Source organism: Lithobates pipiens, unplaced genomic scaffold, assembly GCF_037356315.1.
Source record: "Lithobates pipiens isolate NorthernLeopardFrog02 unplaced genomic scaffold, aLitPip1_a1.2 Scaffold_18, whole genome shotgun sequence".
Taxonomy (NCBI): domain Eukaryota; kingdom Metazoa; phylum Chordata; class Amphibia; order Anura; family Ranidae; genus Lithobates; species Lithobates pipiens.
Window position 1 is genome coordinate 67,084,980 of NW_027507758.1, and position 23,091 is coordinate 67,108,070.

At 43.4% G+C, this 23,091-nt stretch overlaps 1 protein-coding gene across 1 annotated transcript in view; it reads left to right on the forward strand.

Moving 5' to 3' along the window:
- Positions 1-23,091, forward strand: part of KCNK2 (potassium two pore domain channel subfamily K member 2) — a 201,510-nt gene that overhangs the window by 154,202 nt on the left and 24,217 nt on the right. The window contains exons 5-6 of the mRNA XM_077485766.1: positions 971-1,157; positions 6,850-6,989. Of these exons, the coding sequence (XP_077341892.1) occupies positions 971-1,157; positions 6,850-6,989 (327 nt within the window). The remainder of the gene's footprint in view (positions 1-970; positions 1,158-6,849; positions 6,990-23,091) is intronic.

Consider the following 23,091-nt stretch of genomic DNA (forward strand, 5'->3'; position numbering starts at 1 on the left):
GGTCTTGAAAACAGCGGAGGGGACGATTTGGGTTATATTTGGAGACAAGATTGGTGATGTAGCTCCGGGAAGAGATGTGAATTGCTTTGTATGTTGTAGTTAGTATTTTTAATTTAATTTGCTGGGTGATTGGGAGCCAATGTAGGGATTGGAGGAGAGGGTTGGCAGACACTGAGCGGTTGGTAAGGTGGATAAGTCTAGCAGCAGCATTTATGATAGACTGAAGAGGGGATAGCCTATGGAGAGGCAGGCCAATGAGAAGGGAGTTGCAATAGTCAAGGCGAGTGATAACAAGGGAGTGAATGAGGAGCTTGGTGGTTTCATTCGTTAAAAAGGGGCGAATTTTAGAGATGTTATGGAGGTGAATTCTACAAACTTTTGACAACGATTGAACTTGAGGCTGATATGACAAGTCAGAGTCTAGTATTGCACCTAGTACCCTGGTGAATATGAATAATATGAAAATAGTTCATCTGCCCCCACCCCACAGTGCCCACAGCTTATAAATCTTCTTTTTACATTAAAATATAGCCACTATATACCTTTTTGCATGATCTATATACCACGGTCAGTGATAAACTACGCAGTTTCTCCAGTGCTGAGAGTTCAGGTAGGAGATTTCCAGTTCAGCTTGTATACACGCCCACATGTGTGATGTCAATATCATGTGACCTGGCTAGCTCTGAGAACGAGTAATTATTCTCTCCAGCATAAAAGACACAACTGAGCATGTGCAGGTCGGCTATCCTGCCTGTGTTAGCTGGCTTTCCCCAGATAGACAGTGCAGGAGGGAAGGATCTGTGCATACAGAATAAAACGGCCTTTCTACGGTATAACAAGCATGCTATGCTGCATATACAGACAGATTTTACTGTTGTAGGTTTAGTAACACTTTTACAATAATACTGTATATCATCGCCAAAACAGCGTTTTATCTAATCTCATATTTATTTCATACTTTTTTTTACAGAAATGGAATGTAAGTCAGACAAAAATTCGTATCATCTCCACTGTCATCTTCATTTTATTTGGATGTATACTGTTCGTCGCCATTCCAGCGCTCATTTTTCAACATATCGAGAACTGGCATACCCTCGATGCCTTCTATTTTGTGGTCATCACTTTAACAACAATTGGATTTGGAGACTATGTGGCAGGTATGTTTGAGATTGTGTAAAACTGGTGAGATCAGTCTCATGACATTTTTAAAGTCATCTCTTCTCTGCAATGAATGCAAATTCTTTATAGTCCAACTGTATTGACACATCATTTTATCTGTTTATAGCCCTGTGTCCCACATGTTAAGATACTGCTGACTGCATGTTATGACTGTTTTCTGCAAATCCATTATAGTATTGCAGTTAGGCACACTGGGGTTGTTAATTAAAAGCAAATAGGCTGTTCACTTAGCAATAGAAGTTAACTTTGCCAGGGAATTTATCCCAGATCGTGGTGAATGAGGGGAAGCTCTATCATCTATGACGTGCAAGTAAAAAGTTTTTTTGTTTTTTTCCCTTGCATTTGATTAGGTATTCAATGCAAAGTGGAATTTTAAGACACAAAGAAGAGCAGCACCATCTTCATGTTATACAATTTAAGCAATCAGACAATCAATAGGTCTCATAGTAGAAGTAATGGGAGATTGATGAACATGAAACTTCAGAAGAACAAGAATAGAAATGAGAAATACTGTATTTTTCGCTCCATAAGATGCACCTGACCATAAGACGCACCTAGGTTTTAGAGGTTGAAAACAAGAAAAAAATATATTCTGAACCAAATGGTGTACTAAAATATTTTCCAGTGCCCATGAAATGCAGAGTGACCATTACCATAGAAAATGCAGAGTGACCATTACCATAGAAAGTATTAGCAGGGTATTGCAGAGTATTGGCAGAGTATTGGCAGAGTATTGGCAGAGTATTGCAGAGTATTGGCAGGGTATGGAGGGATGTGGGCACTACAGATGCAGCCCACAGTGCTGCTGCCATCCGATCTCTCCCCTCCACTGTACAGATCTGTACACAGAGGGGAGAGAGGAACCGCCGGTTTGTTTACAAGTGATCGCTCCGTCATTTGACAGAGCTATCACATTGCAAACGGCGGGTGCACCAAGATGGCCACCGCTCCGGTGCTAGGCCAAAGCCGCGGCCTTTCCTAAGGCCGAGGCCGCAGAGTGCTCCGGATCGCAGCGGGGGGCAGTGTCAATCGTATATTCACACCATAAGATGCGAACACATTTTCCCCCATATTTCTGGGGGAAAAAAGTGCGTCTTATAGTCTGAAAAATACGGTAGATATAAAAATAAAGATAAAAATTAAAATATTTTAAATAAAAAAAGAGACGAGAAAGAGGAAAAAGAATATATATACAGTGGTGTGAAAAAGTGTTTGCCCCCTTCTTCATTTCCTGTTCCTTTGCATGTTTGTCACACTTAAGTGTTTCGGAACATCAAACCAATTTAAACAATAGTCAAAGACAACACAAGTAAACACAAAATGCATTTTGTAAATGAAGGTGTTTATTATTAAAGGTGAAAAAAAATCCAAACCATCATGGCCCTGTGTGAAAAAGTGATTGCCCCCTAAACCTAATAACTGGTTGGGCCACCCTTAGCAGCAACAACTGCAACCAAGCGTTTGCGATAACGTGCAATGAGGCTTTTACAGAGTCCTGGAGGAATTTTGGCCCACTCATCTTTGCAGAATTGTCCTAATTCAGTTACATTAGAGGGTTTTCGAGCATGAACGGCCTTTTTAAGGTCATACCACAACATCTCAATAGGATTCAGGTCAGGACTTTGGCTAGGCCACTCCAAAGTCTTAATTTTGTTTTTCTTCAGCCATTCGGTGGTGGACTTGCTGGTGTGTTTAGGATTATTGTCCTGCTGCAGAACCCAAGTTCATTTCAGCTTGAGTACACGAATAGATGGTCGGACATTCTCCTTCAGGATCTCTTGGTAGACAGCAGAATTCATAGTTCCTTTTATCACGGCAAGTCTTCCAGGTCCTGAAGCAGCAAAACAGCCCCAGACCATCACACTACCACCACCATATTTTACTGTTGGTATAATGTTCTTTTTATGAAATGCAGTGTTCCTTCTACGCCAGATATACTTGGACACACACCTTCCAAAGAGTTCCACTTTTGTCTCATCGGTCCACAGAATGTTGTCCCAAAAGTCTTGGGGATCATCAAGATGTGTTGTGGAGAAATTGAGACGAGCTTTGATGTTCTTTTTGCTCAGCAGTGGTTTTCTCCTTGGAACTCTGCCATGCAGGCCATTTTTGCCCAGTCTTTTCCTGATGGTGGAGGCATGAACGCTGACCTTAACTGAGGCAAGTGAGGCCTGCAGTTCCTTGGACGTTGTTGTGGGGTCTTTTGTGACCTCTTGGATGAGTCGTCGCTGCGCTCTTGGGGTAATTTTGGGCGCCACTCCTGGGAAGGTTCACCATTGTTCCATGTCTTCGCCATTTGTGGATAATGGCTCTCACTGTGGTTCGCTGGATTCCCAAAGCTTTGGAAATGGCTTTATAACCCTTTCCAGACTGATAGATCTCAATTACTTTCTTTCTCAATTGTTCCTGAATTTCTTTGGGTCTCGGCATGATGTGTAGCTTTTAAGGATCTTCTGGTGGACCTTACTGTGTCAAGCAGCTCCTATTTAAGTGATGCCTTGATTGTGAACAGGTGTGGCAATAATCAGGCCTGGGTGTGGCTAGAGAAATTGAACTCAGGTGTGGACAACCACAGTTATAGTATGTTTTAACAAGGGGGGCAATCACTTTTTCACACAGGGCCATGATGGTTTGTATTTTTTTTCAACTTTAATAATAAACACCTTCATTTACAAATTGCATTTTGTGTTTACTTGTGTTGTCCTTGACTATTGTTTAAATTGGTTTGATGTTCCGAAACACTTAAGTGTGACAAACATGCAAAGGAACAGGAAATGAGGAAGGGGGCAAACACTTTTTCACACCACTGTATATACACCGGTATATAAAAAAGGGGGGAATGTAGAAAAGGAGTGTGGATAAAAATAAAAGTGAAAATACCAAAATACAAAAAATAATAAAAATAAAAATAAAAATACAGATGAAGATAAATAAAAAAAGGGGAAGGGAGGAAAAAGTGAAGAGAAAGTGGGGGGGGGGGGGGAGATGTAGGTAAAGGGGAAGGGTGGGGGGGGGTTGGAGGGGGTTTGGGAGGGGGAATACTGGGAGATAGTGAAAAATGGCAAAGGACATAATAGAAGCATTATGAACAACCATTAGGGGGGCACTTGAGGTTCTTACTATTGAAGTAAGAATGTCTAGGAGGGGGATAAGACCGTAAGGGTCCATAACCTAAAGTAATTAATAATAACAAATGTTAGCCAACAAAAGAAGGGAAAAATAAAAAGTATAGATAGACTGATATACATATATGTCTCTCAAATCCTCATGTTGGTAAATTGAGAATAGTAAATGGTTATTGGTAACATTTGTTATTATTAATTACTTGATAAAGGGGGCTTCCATATTCTGATAATCCCTCTCGCCCGCAAACCCGCACAACCACCAGCCAGGGTTGTTGGGAAGAGGCCCTTGTCCTCATCAATATGGGGACAAGATGCTTTGGGGTGGGGTGGGGGCGCAGGGCCCCTGCCCCAAAGCACCCACCCCCCCATGATGAGGGCATGCAGCCTGGTATGGTTCTGGGGGGAGGGGCTTGCTCGCTCCTACCCCCTTTCCTGACCTGCAGGGCTCTGTGTTCAGATAAGGTTTTGGTATGGATTTTGTGGGGGACTCTCACGCCATTTTTTTGGCGTGGGGGGTTCCCCTTAAAATCCATGCCAGACCGAACAGCCCGGTATGCTCTTGGAAGGGGAACCCATGCTGTTTTTATTTTTAATTTGGCATGGAGTTCGCCCTAAAGATTCACCACCACAGTGCCTGGTTTTGTCAGAGATCAAAGTCGGATCCCTGTTCATTGAAGTCGGACACATTTTGGACTTCAAATCGCAGGGCAAAGTCGGATCCAAAGTGGTATGACTGTCATGTCGTACCAGTGTGAACCCGGCCTAAAGAGAGTATTTAATTACCTGCACTCTCTTTCTAACCAGCTGATAGAGCGCACATGAGTATGCAACATTAAAGTGTAATTTTAGTACATTCCCTATACTCTCGAGAAACTTTTCTTGCAAAGTACAAATTCCCTTTCAACGTGATCAGTCTTTGTCATAAATTTATTAATTTGTGTTGCTTGAAAACACTGATAGAAGCTGAGATTCCCATATATAATTATTGGCAGTAGTCTTATTATTAGGAATTTATAATCCTAGCATTTGACTTGAAAGCTCTGCACTATTTCCTTCTTGTAAGCTCACCTAAAAAAACTCTACTTTCTACTCTGCATCTTAGACAGAAGGACGGCACTAAAACTAAAAGTCTTATTGCAACTTTCAACTTGTGCGTGATAACAAAAACAGACTTACGCTAATTATACTACCTGAATTGAAAAACTATTTCATGATATTTGGAATTTTACATTAAAGTGTTACTAAACCCACAACAGTAAAATGAGTCTGTATATACAGTAAAGCATGCTTGTTATACTCACTGTGGAACCTAGGAGGTTCATTCTCCACATTGTGTAAAAAGGCTGTTTGATCCTGGCGTCTCTGATCCTCCTTCTTCCACTGTCACCTGATAATTTCCTGATAACACAAAGTCTATGGAGTCAGACTGCACATGCTCAGTTTGGTGTGTGTTGCTAGAGAGCTTTTTTTTCCTTAGGAGAGTGCATATGATCAGCACTGTCCAGACAGAGTCAGAGGTCTTGCAGTCTGATAGGACAGTCAGAAAACTCCTACAAGCTTTAACCACTTCCCGCAAGGCCTATAGCAGAATGACAGCCAGGCGGTGGTTCAGTTATCCTGACTGGGCGTCATATGACGTCCTGCAGGATAACAGCTGCTGCGTACCCGTGGGGGCATGCATTGCGGCAATCGGTGGCCCGGTATGTCAGTCTGACACACTGCTACACCGGGCTCTTTACCACATGATCAGCCGTGTCCAATCACGGCTGATCATGATGTAAACAAGAAGAGCCGTTGATCGGCTTTTCCTCACTCACGTCTGACAGACGCAAGTAGAGGAGAGCCGATCTGGCGGCTCTCCTGTTTATCAGTGCAGCCCCCCCTCGGATGCACACACTGGACCACCAGGGAAGCCGTCAGGACCACCAGGGAATCACCTAACATGTGGATGGCCAGGTACATCCTCTATGGCCATCCGCATGTGAAAATGAATGCCCAACATGTGCCAATCAGTTCCCACAAATGGGCACTTCTATGGCACAATAAAAATCATTGATGCCCAGCAATGCCACCCATCAGTGCCACCCATTAGTGTCCATCATTGCCACCAATCAGTGCCAATCCATGCCCATTAGTGCCCATCATCAATGCCCATCAGTGATACCTCATCTGCCTGTTCAGTGCCTGTCAGTGCAGCCATATCAGTGCCCGTCATTAAATAAGAAAACATATTTACAAAGAATGTTAACAGAAACAAAGAAACTTTTTTTTTTCAAAATTTTTGGTCTTTTTTTATTTGTTGCGCAAAAAATCGCAGAGGTGATCAAATATCACCAAAAGAAATCTCTATTTGTAGGAACAAAATGATAAAAAATTTGTTTGGGAACAGCATAGCATGACCGCGCATTTCCATCTTCTATGTACTGTGGGAGACCAGATACAGCACACAGGGTCCTGGGTTTATTAACACTTTAAATAACTATTATGGAAATTGTATATAAATTATTTGACTTGTGATCTGTAATCTCAATATTTTGTATTCTAGGTGGCTCAGATATTGAGTATCTCGACTTCTATAAGCCAGTGGTGTGGTTTTGGATTTTGGTGGGTCTCGCCTATTTTGCTGCTGTTCTTAGTATGATCGGGGACTGGCTGAGGGTGCTATCCAAGAAAACCAAGGAAGAGGTGAGCTGATACTGACTAATCATTTTAGAAATGCCTGTACAGAAGTCCTGGCTAGTTGACATGGTGGTTAGCGGATAGTCCAGTAAGAAAAGTATTGTAAAATAACAGTTGTGGTAGATATTTAAAAAAAAAGAAGCAGGGGCCCTAAGTCTGGAGTATATTCTCATGACTTGAAAGGGAGTCTACATTGTATATTTGTATACATTCATTTATTATAATTATGAAATGTTGCATGTGAATATTCTATGTTTACCAGTTTCAGCCAGAAGATAGAGATCAGTGCATGATCTATCCTCTGTGAGGTGTCTTTTTTAGGACAACTGCTGTTTGATCTACAGTAAGGCTGGGTTCACACTGCTGCGGGGGGAGATCCGGATGTGATTCGCACCGCAAATCACATCCGATCTCCGTAGCGATGCGAGTTCAGCCATACAGATAGTATGGCTGAATTCGCAGCGCTCCCGCAGCAAACTCGCACGGGACCCTTTTTTTGGTCCGCAACAGAATCGGATCGCATGGGTGTTCACACCATGCGATCCGATTCCTGTGCGAGTCGGCAGATCGCACTGCGATATGCGGACGGATCTGGGGGTGTCATTAACATAACATTGACACTCCCAGCCGTCCGCATAGGGCAGTGTGAACTGCCGGCGGGAGGTGTGCGATGCGGGAAAACGCCGCGGATTCGCGGCGTTCCCGCATCGCAGCGGTGTGAACCCGGCCTAAATGAGTAATAGGATGGACATACTTCTCATCTGCTTGAAGATAAATCTATTTTTACACTGGTACATTGACATCAATACAACCTACACTCACTGAGCAATTTATTGGAGACACTATAGGGGTCATTTACAAAAGGCAATCCACTTTGCACTGCAAGTGCACTTGGAAGTGCAGTCACTCTAAATCTAAGGGGTAGATCTGAAATGAGTGGAAGCTTTGCTAATTTTATCATCCAATCATGTGCAAGCTAAAATGCTGTTTTTTTCCTTGCATGTCCCCCTCGGATCTACAGCGACTTTACTTCCAAGTGCACTTTCAGTGCAAAGTGGATTTTCCTTTAGTAAATAACCCCCTATCTTCTGAGTAGGGTCCCCTGTTCTTTGCAGGCATTGATTAAACATTCCACAAACATGGCTACATTCTCGTCCATGTAAACCTAATGCCGCATACACACGATCAGACTATCCGGCGGACAACCCGCCGGACTTTGCAGTGGAGGTCCGCTGGACTTTCCGAACGAGCTGACTTGCCCACACACGGAGTAAAATCTGCTCATTTTGAACGTGGCTCCAGGTAGACGGAACTAGCGAAGGAAGTCAATGTCGCCGCCTCCATCGGCAAGATTGACACCTTGCTAGCCCCGTCACCTGGTATGGATTTAAAGGGGAACCCCTACGCCAAAAAAACTGCGTGGGGGTCCCCCCAAAGTCCATACCAGACCCTTATCCGAGCACGCAGCACGGCCGGTCAGGAAAGGGGGTGGGGATGAACGAGCACCCCCCCTTCCTGAGCCGTACCAGGCCGCATGCCCCCAACATGGGGGGGTGCTTTGGGGAAGGGGTGCCCTGCGGCCCCCCCACCCCAAAGCACCTTGTCCCCATGTTGATGAGGACAAGGGCCTCTTCCCAACAACCCTGGCCGTTGGTTGTCGGGGTCTGCGGGCAAGGGGCTTATCAGAATCCGGGAGCCCCCTTTAATAAGGGGGCCCCCAGATTCCAGCCCCCCCACCCTATGTGAATGAGTATGGAATACGATGTAGCCCTACCCATTCACCTGGGGGAAAAAGTGCTAATAAAAAAACACAACACAGGTTTTTAAAGTACTTTATTAGACAGCTCCGGGGGGTCTTCTTCCGTCATCGGGTTTCTTCTCGCCTCTGATATCTTCTGCTCTTTTGCCGCTCTTTTGCTAGTGGAGGAGCCCGGATTTCTTCTTCGTCGTCGCTGTCCGGGGGTCTTCTTCCGACTTCGGGGGTCTTGTCCCGTTCTTCGGTTCTTCTTGCCGGGCATCCGCTATCTTCTTACAGCTCCTTTACTAGCGTTGGCCTGGTCTTGTTGTTGTCGCTTTCTTTTTTTACTTCTTCTTCTCTTCTTCTGCTTCTTCTTCTTCCTTCTGATGTTGACACGACGCTCTCTCCAGCCGTAATGGCAGGGACGCGTTGTGCGGCGACTTATATAGGGATAAGGGGCGGGGTCACCATGTGACATCACTTGGTGACCCTGCCCCTTATCCCTATATAAGTCACCGCACAGTAGTGCTTATAATGCGCAGAATGTTTGCTCACATAAAAGATGCTGAATCGCATAAGAATACATGATCGCCTAAGGTTGCATGATCACCTAGATTTGGCATGGTTGCATAGCAAGACATTTTATTTATTTTTTGCCTCCTTTAATTATACAGGATTCCACTCTTCAGGGGGAAGAATTCTTGGCATCAATAAACATCAAAGATGCATATTTGCATGTGCCAATATTTCTCGCTCGCCAAAGGTTTTTAAGGTTTGCGGTGGACCAGCGCCACTTTCAATTTGTGGCCCTACCTTTCGGTCTTACTACAGCTCCTCAGGTGTTCACAAAGGTTCTAGCTCTGCCCTTGGCAAATCTAAGGGCTCAGGGCATAACAGTGACAGCTTATCTGGACGATTTGCTACTCATAGAGCAATCTGTAGCACGCCTAAGCCACAATGTGCTCAGCACGGTAAGGTACTTGGAATACCTAGGTTGGGTTCTCAACCTAGAAAAATCTTGGAATATTTGGGCATGATCATAGACACTGCTCAAAGCAGGGTGTTTTTACCTGGATCAAAGGCTGAAGCCATAAAGGTTCTGGTCTGGCTAGTCATAGCAAAGAGGAATCCCTCCATTCGGCTATGTATGAGACTACTAGGAAAAATGATCGCCTCTTTCCAGGCCTCAAAGAAGCATCCTCACTGCATAGAATAAGAGGGTTCAGGCCTTGGATCTTCCAATGTGCCTATCCCCAGGGGTACGCCAGAGCCTCAATTGGTGGTTACTGACTAAGAATCTCAAAAAAGGAAGATCAGTTCATCCACTTACTTGGAAGATCATAACCACAGGTGCCAGTCTGATTGGCTGGGGAGCAGTTCTGGAAGAAGCGTGCACCCAGGGAAGATGGTCCACAGCCGAACATCTCTTGCCCATCAACATTCTGGAGATCCGGGCTATTTATCTAGCCCTCAAAGTATGGTCTTTAAGACTACAGGGTCACCCTGTCCGGATACAATTCGACAATGCCATGGCAGTAGCTTATATCACCAAGGAGGCACCAGAAGTCTGGATGCCCAAAAAGAGGTGAATCATTTTTCTGTGGGCAGAAAGGCATATTCCTTGCCTATCTGCGGTCTTTATTCCAGGGGTGGAAAATTGGCAGGTGGATTTTCTAAGCTGCCAGCAGCTGTGTCCAGGAGAATGGTCTCTACACCCCGACATATTCAGGGGAGTCCCCCGGATGTAGACCTGTTCATGTCCAAATTCAACAGGAAGCTGGACAGCTTTGTGTCAAAAAAGAAAAAAAAATGATCTGCTGCTAGCTCAAGGGTCAGATGCCTTAATGGTTCCGTGGGATCAGTACTCTCTGCTCTATAACTTTCCTCCAATTACACTACTTCCGTGGTTCTTTTGCAGGGTCAAAAGGGAAGCAAAGTCGGTCATTCTAGTGGCCCAGACTTGGCCCAAGCGACCTTGGTATGCAGAGATCGTAAAGATGGCAGTAGGGAAACCCTGGGTTCTTCTGCTACTGCCAGATCTACTCTCACAAGGTCCAATATTCCATCCGGCCTTACTAAGTCTGAATTGACAGTTTGGCTGCCGAGACCCACATTATAAAAGGCAGTGGGTTCCCGGAATCAGTCCTTTCCACTCTGATGGAAGCCGGCCTCCAGACTCATGTATTACAGAATCTGGAAAGCATATGTTTCCTGGTGTGGACGCAGGGGGTGGCATCCAAGAAAGTATGCCGTTAGCAGGATCCTTGCCTTTCTTCAGTTAGGCATAGAAATGAAGTTGGCTTTGAGCACTATCAAGGTCCAAATCTCGGCCTTGTCAGTATTCTTTCAAAAGCCACTTGCCTCACATTCCCTGGGCCAGGCTTTTGTTCATGGGGCAATGTGCTTAAATTCGCCAGTCAAACCTCCTGTCTGCCCATGGGATCTGAATTTGGTTTTGTCCGTTTTGCGAGAACAACCCTTTAAACCATTACATCATGCTTTTTTAGTTCTTCTGACAAAGAAACTGGTCTTTTTGGTAGCCATTTCCTCGGCTAGAAGGGTATCAGAATTAGCGGCTCTTTCTTGTAAAGAGCCATACTTGATTATTCACAAAGACAGGATGGTGTTGTCTCCTCACCCGACTTTCTTACCTAAGGTAGTGTCAGGATTCCATCTGAATCAAGATGTGGTTCTACCATCCTTTTTTCCAGATCCGCAGTCCACGTAAGAGGAGTTGTTACACTCTCTCGATGTAAGAGCAGTCAGTATCTATCTGCAGGCAACCGCTCAGATACGAAAGTCTGATTGTCTGTTTATTCTGCCAGAAAGGACCAGGCAGGATCGAAATCCATTATTTCTAGATTCGGCAAGTTATTATTCAGGCCTATGGTATAAAAAAAGAAAAAAAAAAGAAGATTCCTCCTTTTCAGGTTAAAGTGCATTCAACTAGAGAGGTTAGTGCTTCATGGGCAGTGCATCACCAGGCCTCCATGACTCAGATCTGCAAGGCTACAACCTGGTCTTCAGTCCATACAGTCATTCACTAGATTCTATCAGGTGGATATAAGAGGGCATGAGGATGCCATCTTCAGGCGCAGTGTGCTGCAGACAGCAGTTTAGATCCTCTTGTCCGTTGGCGGTCTATGTATTTTCTGATCTGTGTCTCAGTCCCCTCAATTTGGGCATTGCTTTAGGACATCCCACTAAGAAATTACCAAGCCTCTGTGTCCCGTGATGTATGAACAAGAAAATAGGATTTTTAAATACAGCTTACCTGTAAAATCCTTTTCTTGGGAATACATCACAGGACACAGAGCTATAGCCCCTCTTGGGGATTATACGTTGGGGTACTTATTGCTTTGAGGTACTCTCCATATCGGAGGGGTTATATAGGGGAGGAACTCACTTTTTAATTAGGAATACCAGTGTCCAATCACCTGAAGGTACTATCTAATCCACTAAGTAATTACCAAGCCTCTGTCCCGTGATGTATTCCCAAGAAAAGGATTTTACAGGTAAGCTGTATTTAAAATCCTATTTTTTCGAGAATAGGTAAGTGCACACATCTTTTTTTATACAGGTTAGGCAGGATAGGTAGGAAGAGGGGAAGGGCAACATTTTTAAGAATAGTTATGCTTTTCTTCCACTTTAATATGAAGGTGACACAAACATTTAGTCTGGTTGCATTACAGAGCATTTTTAGATGGCTACAGTTACTTAAAAAATTGGTGATTTAACACATTCTTATTCAACCCAAAAAGGACACTTCCAATGGCAGTATTTACAGTGCTCTCAAGTCAATCAAGACCGCATAGTATGTACCCTTCCTATATATTGTGAATTTTTGTTGCTTGTTTGAAATGATGACAGCCATTAAAATTTCAGTCTCTATTTTGCCTAAAGGTAGAACAAAATAACCATAATTACTTAGTTACAATTGCAGTTCCATCTAAAACACTGATGTTATTAAGCTCTGCAAGTAAAATTCCTTAAACACATTTTATAATATTCTGTTTTCTATTTCCAAATAAACACTTTGCTGCCAATTGGAAATGAAATACATTTGAGATGAGTTTTGCCTCTGGCAGAGCTGTGATTCATAGGCGATAGCAATGCAATGTTAGCTGGCAGAATATTCCATATCTGTGGCATTAAGAACAGGCTGTGGTATCAAAGTGGCGTTAAAGTGTTACTAAACTCACAACAGTAAAATCAGTCTGTATATGAAGTAAAGCATGCTTGTTATACTCACTGTGAAACCTAAGGGGTTAATCCTGTGCATTGTGTAAAAAGGCTGTTTGATCCTGTTTTCTCTGTCCCTCCCCTTCTTCCACTGTCCCCAATCCATCTCCCGATAGAACAGGGGCTAGGGGACAGGCTGCACATGCCCAGATTGGTGTTTATTGCTAGAGGGTATTTTTATTTTTTTATGGTAGAAAGTAAATGTAATCAGCACAGGACCAGACAGAGGGTTAGGGGTCCTGCAGCCTCATAGGACAGTCAGAGCAGAATAAACACTCCTCCTACAAGCTTTAACCAGACAGTAATAAAAGTCACAGGACTGCTAATTCCTGATGAGAAAAGGTATTTATTGCTTTATATTTACTAAAATAATTGCATTTCCATGTTCTGTGTACTTTGGAAGACCAGACATAGTGAATGCAAAGTCCTGAATTTAGCAACACTTGTAGCACTAATAAATTTTGTCTGGTGATAAGCAAATATGGTCACTAGCCTAGTCACTGACTACTATCTTCTCCTTGTCTTATATAGCTGATGACAAGTCAGGGAGCTGTCATTTGATGAGCAGTACCGCCAGGATTGGTCGTGTGTGCTGGGCTTGTTGGGTTTTCCATTTTGCTGAGCCAGCCAAAAAAAAAAGACTTGTCAAACATTTAGGTGTCTTTATTTCTAGGTTACATTCTTTGGTGAATGAGTAGGGGCAATATGTACTCTTTATTCATTCATGTAGGGGGACCGGTATCTGGGAGCCCCCGCGCGTGCAGTGCAGTCTCCAGTCAGCCTGTTGAAGTAGGGAGGAGGAGTGAGGAACAGAGGAATGCTTGCCATCCTAGGGTACAGGGTTGTGTGTTTAGATCCATGAACACATTGTATGGAGACAACTCTGAATGTAAGAGTGACTCCATAGGATGCTGCAAGCTTTAACCAGACACTAATATAAGTCACAAGACTTCTCTAACTGCTGATGAGAAAGGGTATTTAGCAGTTTATATTTAATATAATAATTGCTTTTCCATGTTCTGTGTATTGTGGGAGACCAGATATTGTGAATGCAACACAATATTTTAAAGTACTTTTGAATGACATTCGTCAAGTCATCGAATGCACTGAGAATTTTTGTATAAATGTTCTTCAATAATCTGCTAGTGTAACGCCAGCCTCTAGCTACATGGATCGAAATTGGATGAGCTAAATTTTGATCCATGTATGGCAGGCTGGTTGTCCACAAGTCTATCTATTGATTGACTTGTGTACAACCAGCCTGTTGGGTTTTTGCCGAACAATCAGTGCCACTGGCAGCTAGAAAAACTGATCCTTGTATTCTAATGGTGGGGAAGTCGGAATTTAATAACTCAGTGGGATGGATTCCCCCATCCACATTGAAGGGGTGGAGGGGTAGCAGCTTGTTTATTTATTTATTTTCATTCAACCCACAGGTTAAATGAAAAAATGAACCAAGTATGGCTGGCTTTGGTTTCATTACTTTTGTACCCATACAGAGTTCCTTTAATGTGCATCCATAGAATCCAGTGCCATTATCGCATCCAGTCAGTCTATACAATTATGCATCTCTACACGTGTTCTTTAATACACATTCATACAACTCTTGATCTATGAACTCCATATGACTACTATAATATATGCTGTATTTATTAGGATGTTATTGATTTCTAAACAAAGGACATTAAAAGAAATAAAAAGAATACATTCATTTTATTTAAGACATAAAAAGTCGTCTATCTTATTCGGAGCATCTGGCTGCTACTGAACACAAAATACAGTAAAACCTTGGATTGCAAGTATAATTCGTTCCGGAAGCATGCTTGTAATCTAAAGCACTCGTCTATCAAAGCGAATTTCCCCATAAGACATAATGGAAACTCAGGTGATTCATTTCACAACCATTTATTCATTGGTCTTTCAGTTTATAGTCCATATAAAAATATCATAGCAATGTAATAGGTTGTGTAACCATAAAATGTCTGTCCACAAATGGAAGCCTACACAAGGGAATTCAAAGTAAAATCCAATAGGAGCTACAGAGTATAAAAGAGAAGAGAGGCGCCTCTAAGTGTAGCAATAAGGTTACATTAAATGAAAGTACAACATTTAGCAGCTCACATGGTTGAAGATTAAAACAGGCATTTCTAAGTATGCAGGCATCCAGGGTAAAGCTGTCTACAATCGTGACCGGAAAGACTACCCTGCAGTAGAGAGTTCTAAAAGCGAGGCTTGAACTGCTTGTGGAGCGCAGCGTGGAAGGGGCAATCATCAACCATGTGAGTTTCTAAATGTTCTACCGTCATTAAATGTACCTGTATTGCTACACTTAGAGGCGTCTTTCTTCTCTTTTATACTCAGTTGTGCGTGACGCTACTTGTATATCAAGACATCTCTTTTATATCAAGTCAAAAGTTATTAAAAAATGTAGCTTGTCTTGCAAAACGCTCTCAAACCAAGTTACTCTCAAACCAAGGTTTTACTGTAATTGAAATGGTTTAGACTATGTTAAGGTCTAAGGACTATGTTAAGGTCTAAGGACTGTGTTAAGGTCTCTCTGAGATTTGTGTTGTGTGAATTATTTTATGTTTCCCATCTTTGCATTTTCTTTATTCCTCAAGTGTGAAAAAATAAAGCCCTGCAATTAAAGCATTAAAACCTTAGCATAATTATTTGTACTGCTAACAAGCTGGCTTCTGAATTCCACCCAGAGTCTCAATGTGAGCTGTAAATAACAGCCACCTGGGTGACTCCGAGTGCTAGCGGCTTATAACAGGCGTTCATTTGTTTTCTTGGAGCTGGCAGAAATAAAGGAGCACAGATTACTTCCTCTTGTTTTTGCATCGATATAAAAAGTTGGCAAGTGAAATACAAAAATAGATTAAGTGTATTTTCTCTTTGCATCTATCCATCTAGCCTTTTTCAAAGTGCTGCTCTCCTGCTCTCTACTTCCTCCTCCTCCATCCCTGCTGGCCTGTACTCTTCCAGTTTAAATCCCACTTCCTGTGAGCCCATGGTTTCATGGACATACACCCTGACACGGTACTACTCTCCTATCTAGTTTTTGTTATCAAGCTTAACTGTCCCTTTAGTGATGGCTAGGCACTGCCAACTGCCATTCCGCTGTCCAGTGATAGTGCCCTTTGTGGCCACAAAGGCACTCTAATTGTACAGTGAAACAGCAGCTAATAGGGATTAACCATGAAGTCACAGAAAGCCAGACCCCAGTAACAAGTGGAAACTAATACCTCATTGACACTGTAGTCTGTGAATGGGCCATGTCTTTAAGTGGCTGTAGCCACCAAGTGCTGCGTGTAGGCAGCCCATTCATGTCTATAGGAAAGCAGCAGCTGCATGGACAATGCAGCTCGTCACATTTTGACAGCCATGCAGGTGTGGGTGAATAGCGCCAAGCACACATTGCCCGTGTTCGCATGCAGCACCTGGTGTAAAAACATGGCCTATTCACGGTCTATAGGTGTATATGCCCATGTGAATGAGGCATTCATCAAAAAGAAGCGCACATCAAGTTTTTCTTTGTAGGATAATGACAGGTATCTTGTGGTGTCTACTCTCAGGCAGAACTTTTACTTTTAAAAGTACCTCTCCTTGAAAGCAAGGCATGAGTGGTGAAACGCATCAAGGAAGATTGGCTTTGGGTTGGAGATATCACTGTATGCAGTCAATGCTCTGTATATTAAATACAGTATCTCACAAAAGTGAGTACACCCCTCACATTTTAGAAAATATTTTATTATATCTTTTCATGTGACAACACTGAAGAGATTACACTTTGCTACAATGTAAATTAGTGAGTGTACAGCTTGTATAACAGTGTAAATTTGCTGTCCCCTCAAAATAACTCAACACACAGCCATTAATGTCTAAACCGCTGACAACAAAAGCGAGTACACCCCTAAGTGAAAATTTCCAAATTGGGCCCAAAGTGGTGGATGTTAGAGACCTTGCGCTCCTCCACCTTCTGAATTGGCAGGTGCAACAGCAGTGTGGTGAGATTTCGCCGGCTTGATTTTCACCTCTAATTTTTGCAGTGCTCTGATTGACACTTTTTAAGCTGATTTTTCTTATATATATTGAAATGCAATGTATGAAGGTTATTTGTGGGTTTTTCTTTGCATCCCGAAATATTTTTCTGGCAGTTGTGGCTGAAATTTTAGTTGGCCTACCTGACCGTGGTTTGGTTTCAACAGAACCCCTCTTTTTTTGTTTCTTGATTAGAGTTTGAACACTGCTGATTGGCATTCTCAATTCCTTGGATATCTTTTTATATCCCTTTCCTGTTTTATACAGTTCAACTACCTTTTCTCATATATCCTTTGACAATTCTTTTGCTTTCCCCTTGACTCAGAATCCAAAAACATCAGTGCAGCATTGGATGAAAGATGCAAGGGTCTGTCAGAAGTCCAGAAACTCATTAACCTTTTATACACACACATTAATTACAAGAAAGCAGATCACAGATGAGGATGGTTACCTTTAATAGCCATTCAAATCCCTTTGTGTCAACTTGTGAGCATGTTATCAGGCCAAAATCACCAGGGTATGTAACCTTTTGATCAGGGTCATTTGGGAAGTTTCTGTTGGGATTATGATTTAAAAAGAGTAAACACAGTTGATTGATAATAAATGGCTTCAGCCAAACACTAACCATGAGTGCAAGAAATTATTTTGTGTTATCATTCATATTCTCTGAAAAATGGGCAAGAAATCATAAATTCTGCCATGGTATGTAAACTTATGAGCACAACTGTATAAAAATATTGCCAAGACCCTGAAACTGAGCTGCAGCACGGTGGCCAAGACCATACAGCCATTTAGCAGGACAGGTTCCACTCAGAACAGGCCTCACCATTGATGACCAAAGAAGTTGAGTGCACGTGCCCAGCATCATATCCAGAGGTTGTCTTTGGCAAATAGATGTATGAGTGCTGCCAGCATTGCTGAAGGGGTGGGGGGTCAGACTGTCAGTGCTCAGACAAAGATAAGTGTGTCTTGCCTACAGTCAAGCATGGTGGTGGGAGTGTCATGGTCTGGGGCTGCATGAGTGCTGCCAACAACGGAGGAGCTACAGTTCATTGAGGGAACAATGAATGCCAACATGCAAGAACTAAACAAAAAAGTCCGGATGGCCGCACTCCAATGAAAAATTATTTCTTCATTATTCATAGCTATGAATAAGCACCTCCCATAATGGTGTGAAATGCTTTAGGGGTTTTATCCTTACTGTATGGATTTATCATAATGAATAAAATAAAGAAATCGTTTTTCATTGGAGTGTGGCCATTCAGACTTTTTTGTTTAGTTCTTGCATATGGTTGCATATCGAGCCGCATCCACACCTGAAGAGGGGAGAGATCATTGGAAACAGACACCTGGAGCGGGTTCTCTTTGTTCCATGAATGCCAGCATGAACTGTGGCCTACTAAAACAGAGCATGATCCCCTCCCTCTGGAGACTGGGCCACAGGGCAGTATTCCAACATGATATCGACCCCAAATAGATCTCCAAGATGACCACTGCCTTGCTAAAGAAGCTGAGGGTAAAGGTGATGGACTGGCCAAGCATGTCTCCAGATCTGTGGGGCATCCTCAAATGGAAGGGGGAGGAGCGCAAGGTCACTAACATCCACCAGCTCTGTGATGTTGTCATGGAGGAGTGGAAGAGGACTCCAGTGGCAACCTGTGAAGCTCTGGTGAACTCCATACCCAAGAGGATTAAGGCAGTGCTGGAAAATAATGGTGGCCACACAAAATATTGGCACTTTGGGTCCAATTTGGACATTCTCACTTAGGGGTGTACTCACTTTTGTTGCCAGCAGTTTAGGCATTAATGGCCGTGTATTAAGTTATTTTGAGGGGACAGCCAAGTTACACCGTTATACAAGCTGTACACTCACTAGGTTACATTGTAGCCAAGTGTCATTTCTTATGTGTTGTCACATGAAAAGATATAATAAACTATTTACAAAAATGTGAGGGGTGTACTCACTTTTTTGAAATACTGTATATTGCAATAAGAGCTAATTGGTGTGCGGCTGATTTTTTCCTATTTTCAATAAAGAGTGGAGACGGACTGTGATGGCCAGAACCCAGGTTGTCCATGTGCAGGGGAGGCCAATCTTGAGCGAAGTTATGGATCTCGTGTGCATTTCAGAGCTAAAAATCAATCCCAAAGACAATCCAGGGACATGCAAAAAATACTTGTCCCACTTGCGGTGCCATTGATTGTCAGGCAAAATTTTTTGTTGGCAAAAGGCATGCGGGAGCCAGACGCGCCCTTTGCCATCAACATGCAGAAAAAAATGCATAAACTATAAGTTTAATAACCAAAAAACACTACAGCGCTAACATTGTGCCCATCCTATAGTGATAAAATGTCATATACCAGGTAAAAAAGAGGTATTGAAAGATACTTTTTCCCAGAGGTATAGGAATAAATATTTGAATTAGTTGAAAATGGCTGCCACAGTGGTGCTGGCAAGGTTTCTTTCATTTGTGGGCTGAAAATAGGTAGGGAAGGGAAGAAAGCGCCAAATCGGCATAGTGTAGCACAATTTATTAAGTAAAATATTGTATAAAACTAAAAAAGAACTCACAAGCGGGTCAGGGGGAGAGAGAGGATGACAGTCCACAGTGGATTGTAGTGAGCTGTGTGGTAGTCCTTGGTGGAGAAGAAAGCCAGCTGTGGTGGAGAGCAAGATGAGCCTGGAGTCCGTGCGGGGAGACCGGCATCAGGCTGCCCTGTGTGGCCGCGGTGGTATATCCAGAAATCGGATGTCTACCCAAAGACGATGTGTCCATCTGGATCTACACCAGGGCTGCCAGCTCATTACAATCCACTGTGGACTGTCATCCTCTCTCTCTCCCCCTCACCCGCTTGTGAGTTCTATTTGTTTTATATGGTATTTTACTTAATAAATTGGGCTACACTATGCCGATTTGACGCTTTCTTCCCTTCTCTTCCTATAAGTTTAATAACTATGAGTTACTTTGCCAGATTTGTCACTCGTAGGACAACCCATTCAAATTCTCTGACCCCAGGATCACTGCAGGTCTTAGGCCGCGTACACACGCGCGGACTGTTCGCCCAACTTTGTCCGTCCAACAGTTTCGGCAAACAGTCCGCTCAAACTTAGCATGGACGGACATGGCCACACACGACGGACGAACAGTTTGCTGAAACCGTGCGCGATGACGTGAACGGCACGTACGACGGGACGAAAAATACGACGTCCTATACACTGCATTATAGCTTTCGGCGTGAAAATCCTTTCTGAGCATGCGCGCAACTTTGTTTGACGAACAAGCCTACACACGGGTGGACTGTTCGCTCAAACAAGGTTTCAGCGGACAGTTTTTAGGAATTTCCGAAAAACCTTGTCCGTCCAACTGTCCGCTGAAACTGTCCGCTGAAAGCCCACACACGAGCGGACTGTCCGCCCAAACACTGTTCAGCGTCAGGACAAAGTTGGGCGAACAGTCCGCCCGTGTGTACGCGGCCTTAGGCCGCGTACACACGGGCGGACTGTCTGACGGACTTGGTCCGCTGAAACGTGTTTCAGCGGACAATCCGCTCGTGTGTGGGCTTCAGCTGACTTTTTCAGCGGACAGTCTGGCGGACTAAGTCTTTCGGAATTTCCGTAATATTGTCCGTCCAAACTTGGTTTCAGCGGACAGTCCGCTCGTGAGTAGGCTAGTTCGACGGACTAAGTATGGCGCATGCTCAGAAAGGATTTACACGGCCGAAGGTTGCATTGCAGTGTATTGGACGTCGTATTTCTAGTCCCGTCGTACGTGCCGTACACGTCATCGCGCAAGCTTTCAGCGGACTGTCTGTTCGTCGTGTGTGGTCAAGTCCGTTCATTCAAAAGTAGGACGGACTGTCTGTCGGATTGTCTGACGGACTTAGTTGGACGGATAGTCCGCCCGTGTGTACGCGGCCTTAGACATTACATAGGAGTTTGAGGAAGAAACCATGACATGCAACAGGGGACACGGGCAGCCAATACAGGGGGTCCCTGGGTTACAAACCCATTAGGGACTTTCCTCCTGTTTGTAATCCAGAAATGTTCGTAAGTCGGCCACGCATGCGCAGAACGTCAATTACGGACATTTCTGATGTTCCGTCAAATGCCGTTCGGCGCATGCGTGGCAAATTAAGGACATTTCCGATATTTTCCAAGGCTCCGTCTGGCTGCGCATGCGCAGAACGGCATATGGTCCACGCAGAACGGCAGAGGGTCCTCGCATAAATCTGTTCCTAAGTAGGAGTGGTTCGTAAGTCAAGCGTTCTTAAGTCGGGGACCCCCTGTACCCCCTGACTGTGGCTGCAGCACTGGAACACAGGGAAAGTAGGAGCCACGAGCCACCAGAGAGATGAATGTACTACCCCTTCTATTGCAGATAACTGGCATTTATTAGGGACCTGTTATTGTTTATTTCCCAATTTAATAAACAGTTTGCTGTCATCAGCTGAAAGAACATTTGGTTCCCTTAGAGGCAGGGAACAGATAAAAACGAATAAAGAGTTTTCTGAAGTCATTATGATAATACGGCTTGTGTTGGCCTTTTTTTATTTTTTTATTCTGGATATCATCGGTACAAGCTCAGCATTATAAATCTCTATCTAAACATAAGAAACATTTGTAATTGAAAGCCTAATAAACTGGAAAATCAAATTTGTTTAAGTAGCATTGCTTTGCGCAGGTGGGACTTTATGTTTTTTTTTACAATTGTCTTTGCTTTTATAGAGCACATTTATTTCAAAATAGAAAAAGAATGCATAATTATACGGAAAGCAATTGTTCTGAAACAGTGGCCTGGGTGCAATTAATCCTTCCTCCCCCTGGTGTATATATTGGAATCAAAAAACAACATTTTGGTTTAAAAGCTCGTCTACAGAACAAGTGCTGGGCTGCATTGTTCAATCTGTCCAAAATGCAAGGGTCTGAAAAAAGCTATTGCTTGCAATGGTGCCAGTTTACACCAATGCTCTGAGTTGCTGTATGCTGACCTTAAAATCTTTCAGGTTGTATTTTATTGGACCATTATACAGAAAGATCTTCAGATATTAGTCAGTTGTTGCTGGTTTGACTGATGTTGTGTCCCATACAACAGCCATTTTCTTTAGCTGTGAAGATTTGAGAAAGGTACCAAATTTAGTGGCAGGGGAGATTTCCCTTTGGAAACCTATGCCATAGGCTGTATAGTATATTGATGCCTGTATCCCTCTTGTGCTCAGTTGGTCAAACTATATGGCCAAAAGTTTGCAGACAGTTTACCATCATACCTACTATCTAGGCCAAAAGTATGAGGATTCTCCTCCAAATTACTGAGATTAGGTGTTTCCAGTGAAGGGTACTGTTTTTTCCTTGTCTTTATTTGTATCTTTTTCAGAAGGACAAAGTAATAGTTACATTACCATTAACTTAAAAATTCAAGAAGACGTAGCACATCTGCCATTACCCAGTGGATATAATAGAGAGGCTTGTAGGTGGTGTGTCCTCACCTTGTCTATATCTTAAAGGAGTTTTAAAGTCTCGTGGTTTTTCACCTTAAAGGGGTTGTAAACTCTTGCATAAAAAAATAACAAACATGTCATACTTACCTCCACTGTGCAGTTCATTTTGCACAGAGTGGCCCCGATCTGCCTCCTCTGGGGTCCCTCAGGGGCGCTGGTGGCTCCTTACCGCATCGAGTGTCCACATTGGAAAAGCTCTCTCCTTGGTGGACACCCATGCAGGTGCGCTCCCAAGTCCCGCATCTGTGTCCATTCACACAGAATGCAGGACTTGGCACCACCACGTCATTGGATTTGATTGACAGCAGCGGGAGCCAATGGCTGCACTGCTATCAATCTATCCAATCAGGACATGGGACACTAGGTACAGACGGTGTGCTCATTCCTGGCTGGAAGATGACAGCGCACAGGTAAATAAAATGGGGGGGCTGCAGCACTACAGAAGTTTTTTCACCTTAATGCAGAATGCGTTAAGTTAAAAAAACCTTCTGTGGTGCAGCTGCCCCCCCAGAGCTCCCCTTTTACTTACCTGAGCCCGATGTTTCCAGCAATGAGAACAAATCCAGCAGCTCCAGCCGCTGTCTTGGG